At 37.1% G+C, this 5,668-nt stretch overlaps 1 protein-coding gene across 1 annotated transcript; it reads right to left on the reverse strand.

Annotated features, from left to right (window-relative positions):
• Positions 1–3,427: 3,427 nt before the first annotated feature.
• On the reverse strand, positions 3,428–4,768 carry LOC146625347 (uncharacterized). The gene is made up of 4 exons (XM_085362005.1): positions 4,614–4,768; positions 4,060–4,195; positions 3,638–3,710; positions 3,428–3,481 (listed from the first exon to the last, which is right to left on the reverse strand). The coding sequence occupies exons 1-4, from the start codon at positions 4,687–4,689 to the stop codon at positions 3,446–3,448; spliced, it is 321 nt and encodes a 106-aa protein (XP_085218131.1). The 5' UTR covers positions 4,690–4,768; the 3' UTR covers positions 3,428–3,445.
• Between the last annotated feature and the right edge of the window lie 900 nt (positions 4,769–5,668).

Below are 5,668 nucleotides of genomic sequence, written 5' to 3' on the forward strand. Positions count from 1 at the left end.
AAAATAAAGCACTGAAATGTGCGCTGCTTTTCGGTCTGGTTACTACCGTTTATGTCAGAACTGGTGCCATCATGGCACCAGATACCGGTACCCATCCCTAGTTGTCAACAGACCTTAAACTAGAGGTTTAAGATTACCATTTCGTAATCTTTAAAACAAACCTCAACACAGTGAAATGAAGTTTCTATCAATAGTTATTTAAACTAAATTAGGCAGCTGTATAAATTTGGGCACCCCAACAGAAAATTTACATCAATATTTAGTAGATACTCCTTTTGCAGAAATAACAGCCTCTAATTGATTCCTATCACTTCCAATGACAGTCTGGATTCTTGTTGAAGGTATTTTGGACCATTCTTCAATTTGTGACTCTGCTCTTACTTTGGATGTTCATATCAAATCTCTGTTTCAGTCCTGCTTCTATTATTTAAGACACATTTCTCAAATCTCTTTATTTGGTTTTCCAGTGTTCTTTATCATAAAGGCAACTAAGATTCAAATATAAATGATTACATATATACAATAAGAATGAAACAAAGTAAAAACAAAACAAAAAAGGCAACAACAAACAACGAAAGAACGTTGGACAGAGGATGCTATTTATCGAACTACCAATGAGGCTCAGTGATCTTTTATATCTGTACAGTATTGAAGAGATCTATAAAAGGTTGCCAGGTTGAATGGAATTCCTCCAACCTCCCCTTTAGTAGGAGTTTAATTCTTTCCAGCTGCAAGTGTCTCAATACATCTTGTATTAACGCTGATGTGGTAGGAGGCACCTTTTGTTTCCAACTTAGTAGAATCAAACGGCCTGCCAGCAGCGTAAGACACATTTCTAAATCAAGCCCTATTGTATCTCGTTCTGAACTGGAGATTGTTATTCATGCATTCATTTCATTCACTAGGAGGTCCCTGCGATCATGTGATCAGGGCCTACTGGTTATTCAATATACAAAGCTGAGAACCAAGGGAGACAGAGCTTTTGACTGTGAAACTCTTCCTCGGAGTTTAAGATCTGTGCAGTCAGTGATCTCTTCTAAAAAACAACTAAAACACATCTTTTTAGAATTGCATTTTGTTAACTTTTAACGTTTTATACTCTGTCATCCCCAGAGATGGGCAGTAACGCGTTACTGTAATCTGATTACTTTTTTCAAGTAACGAGTAAAGTAAGGGATTACTATTGCAAAAACGGTAATTAGATTACCGTTACTTTCCCGTAGGAACGCTGCGTTATTGCGTTAGTAAAACCGTGATTTTTTTGCGAGAATGTCTCATGACAGTGACGTAAGCGAGTGCGACGTTCGTGACAACAGCTGTCTGCAGATCAACAATGGATAATATTGAGTGCGGGAGAGAGTATGAGCATGCAGCGTTTAAAGCTTGGAAGTACTGACCTTACTTTGAGTTTGATTCCATAAAAAGTGACAAAAACATTAGAAGAAAACTTCTCTTTACACCGAAAAATACCCTAAACAAGCTCCGAGTGCGCAACGACGTAATGGGAAATTCACAGAGAAACTCGCGGATTCTTCCACTGACCGCTGCGCCACACTTACACCAGAGCACACCTCCGCCTACCCCACTCCTGCTTTACAGGTGAAAAAAGAGCAACAGGGCAGGGATAGCTCAGTAGGTAGAGTGGTGGCCCCATGATCGGAAGGTCGGGGGTTCAACTCCACTGAATGGCTACCTTGAGGTACCCCTGAGCAAGGTACCGTCCCTACACAATGCTCCCCGGGCGCTGCATTGGTGGCTGCCCACTGCTTCACTGGGTGAATGGGTTAAATGCAGAGGAAATATTTCCCTATGGGGACTAACATTTACTTTCTGCTGTGTTTTACTTGCATCTATTTGAAAGACTGAGTGCAAACACAAAAAATATTTTATTTTATGTGCTGGAATGTGCAGAAAATAGGTTTAAATGTTAAACTAATTTCTTCAAGTCAGAGAATGGTGCATATAATTTAATTTTTGCTTGATGCATAAAGTTAAAAGATTAAAATGGATAAAACAAGTTTAAAAAAAAGAGACTTTTCCATTTGATTACATTTTGTATGATGGATTATGCAGAAAAAGTAGAATTGGGCTGAGAGATCTATCGCTTTATCACCTATTCAGGTTATAAATCGTGTTTTTTAAAAGTAACTAAGTAACTAAGTAATTAATTACTTTTGAAAATAAGTAATCAGTAAAGTAACGGGATTACTTTTTGGGGGAAGTAATCAGTAATTAGTTACTGATTACTTTTTTCAAGTAACTTGACCAACACTGGTCATCCCTTTGAGAAGTACTTCGTGATCTTTTTACTTACTTAACGTCTGCTTCCTCCATGCATACCGCCTCTTGTCATGTCCAAATAACTCAATTTTAGTTTCATCAGTCCACAGCACCTTATTCTAAAATGAAGCTGGCTTGTCCAAATGTGCTTTAGCATAGCTAAAACGACTCTGTTTGAGGCATGTGCGCAGAAAAGGCTTCTTCTGCATTATTCTCCTATACAGCATCTCCTTGTGCAAATTGTTGTGCTGAATTGTTGCAAGATGATGTTGTAGGTTTCATCTTATATTAGTTATTTTATTTTGTATACAGCTACATTTTATACATATCTCACATGCAGCACCTCAGTTTTGCAACTTTCTTATTACTTTAATGGCGACAATGGCCCAGGAGGTTGGGAAGCGCATCTGTAACTGGAAAGTCACCGGTTCGATCCCCGGGCTCTCTGTCCTGGTCGTTGTGTCCGTGGGCAGGACACTTTACTCTACCGCATACTGGTGTTGGTCAGAGGGGCTGATGGCTCGATATGGCAGCCTCGCTTCTGTCAGTCTGCCCCAGGGCAGCTGTGGCTACAACTGTAGCTGCCTCCACCAGTGTGTGAATGAATAATGGAATTGTAAAGCGCTTTGGGTGACTTGAAAAGCGCTATATAAATCCAATCCATTATTATTATTAATTTTTTTCATCCAGTTTAGTTCATCTTCTAGCTGAACATCTTTGTGTTTCTAGATTTCAGATCATGTGTCTTTGTGTTGATGGTTTATGTATTCGTGAAGAACTTTCCAAGTGATTTCTGAATATTTACTTTTACTTCTGACGTCTGTGCCTCCTGGTGTCCTGTGATTGTGACATCATCATGATCAATATGTTGTTACAGCAAATACTAAATAATCACACACACCATTATAAATCTGAACTTAAAGGCTTTTATTGATTTATCTTTCTTCTCAGATTGAAGACAGAATAAAAAAAATTCCAACATTCATATTTAATGACATTTTTAATAAATATAATATATAAGACTGTTTTTAGGTCATATGAATAATTTACAAAAATAATCAACATTTCTTAACACATATTTCTGTAAAAGTGTGAACTAATAAATCAGCAGAAATGGTTCCCGTTGATGCTTTACTTCAACTTTGATTCATCGTTTCCATCATCTTCATTTAGAAATTCCTGGAGGACACAGCAGAGTTCCCTGTGGTGGTGAAAGAGAGAAGGTGAAGCACCATTAGACAGATATACACAGTGTCGTTTTATTACCTATATTATAATCTTCACATATTTGCCAGAAAGTCACTGCTGGTTTTTCTAAACTTTGTGTCCACATTTTTATAAATAATTTGTTTCTCACCTCATTTATTTTCCTTTTAAGCCACTCGGTGTTTGGTCTGAGGAACAATGCTCTTCCTCTGCTTGTTTTGACCCTGGAATAAAAAAGAAGTTTATAATGAGAGGGAAATAAATCAAAGGATTCGACATTTTCACTTTATTGTTAACTGAACATGTGCAGGGTCCATTTTGCATTATGCTGTGAGAGAACAGCTCAGGTTTCCTCCAAGCTCATAAGCACAAACTCACAGATTCCCCAACGTCACCACATTAGAAACAATCACAGAGCAAACAGTAGTGCTGTATGTTAGAGAGGGGAACATTTATCTGCTACATCAAGGTTTCAGTGCAAATCTCATTTTCATTGTTGTGTTTGTGGATTTTTAATCAAGAATTAATTTCTACATTTTATTTGGTTTAAATTTATTTAGAAGTTCTACTTACTCATAGCCATGAAGGCAGCCATGTCTGTCGTCTTCAACGCAGCTGATGATGTTTTTTGCCCATTTAGGTGTAGACATGTTTATTACACCACTGTTAGAATATGTTTTATAGCAGGCATTTCCCACGTGTTGAGCCCCTGCAGCACATCATCACACACATTGTCATTATTTTTCAAACCCTTTAAGATATCATGGAGACTGAAACAATCTCAACTCTCAGATGTTGTATAAATAATTTACTGATCAAGTTATTATGTGTAATACCAAAAATCACAAAACTGACAAAAAACTACAACTGGCTTTAATCAACCATATAGATTTTATTAAATGTAATTGACTGTATTTTGTCCAGAAACAGCTGCTCTGTTACCGTTTGTAAGAAAGTTACATCAAGACCAGATAGATTTGTAACCGTGTTAAGAAACAGATTTTTAGCTGCTGTTACTGAGCTTTCTGCTTTGTATCTCATTGTACAACTGTATAGTGACAATAAAGGCATTCTATTCATTCTATTCTATTCTATTCTATTTTGCAACAGAGAAATAAAACCTGTACCTGATACAGAGATGAGCATCACCACACTCAGGGAGATCAGAAGAATCAGGCGGCTGGTGGAGAGACTCGAACACATGTTGAGACGCTGAAAGGCACCAAATCTGAGTCTGGATCTGAGCCGTGAACAGGTTTGTTACCAGCTGATGAACTTGTCAAAGTGTGACAGCAGCTCATCTTATATACTGTAGCTTGTCACTGAATTAGGGGCTGTTTGGTGATGTATTTACACAAAAATAAACACTGATGGAAACACGACAACCACAGACTGCTGTGGCGTGCAGCTTCCTTTCTCGTGTTGAGGTTTGTTGTACAGCTTAATGTGTCTGTAATGGGTTTAAACCTGATAACATGTACTACAAACTGGAAATATATGAACAGTCATCCCACAAGTATTGACATTTTATAGTAGTAGTATTAACAGCAGTAGCAGTAGGAGCAGCAGTACGCTGCTGTCAAACAAGTGTTGTTCTGCTGTCAGACAACATATATTATTTATCCAATAGCAATAAATAAAATCAAGATGTAGGTTTTGTATTTCTGAGCTCATGAACAACTGTTTGTTTTTTAATCTTTCCCTTTTAGAGATCGTAGAACCTCAGACGACAGCCATTACAAACAAATGATTTATTAAATATGATGTTGGACATGAAACACAAGTATCTATGAAGCGCCTTGAGGCGACTTTTGTTGTGATTTGGCGCTATATAAATAAAATTGAATTGAATTGAAGTGTATGAGTTTAACCTTAAACATAAGCTGCTGTAATATCAATCCATTTAACACTGAAGGGAAACATTTTACTAATTATTATTTTTATTTTTCACAGTTTTCTAATAACACAGTTTTGTGTATTATTGCAAGCGATATTTCCAGAGCTGAGGGCAGCAGTGTTCAAATGGATTGTTGCACATCTCTAATAAAAACATGGAGAATTAAATGCATCTGTTTGAATGAATGTTTTTGTTTCACTCTTTTGTTGACTTGTTGGAAACTTGCATTACTTTGTTTAATAGTGACAGGAAAGGTAAAGTTAGTTATTTTTATTACATACAGAG

This window comes from Diplotaxodon limnothrissa, linkage group LG9 (genome assembly GCF_057381915.1).
Source record: "Diplotaxodon limnothrissa isolate DT_005_m linkage group LG9, D_limnothrissa_male_GT1.1, whole genome shotgun sequence".
NCBI lineage: Eukaryota > Metazoa > Chordata > Actinopteri > Cichliformes > Cichlidae > Diplotaxodon > Diplotaxodon limnothrissa.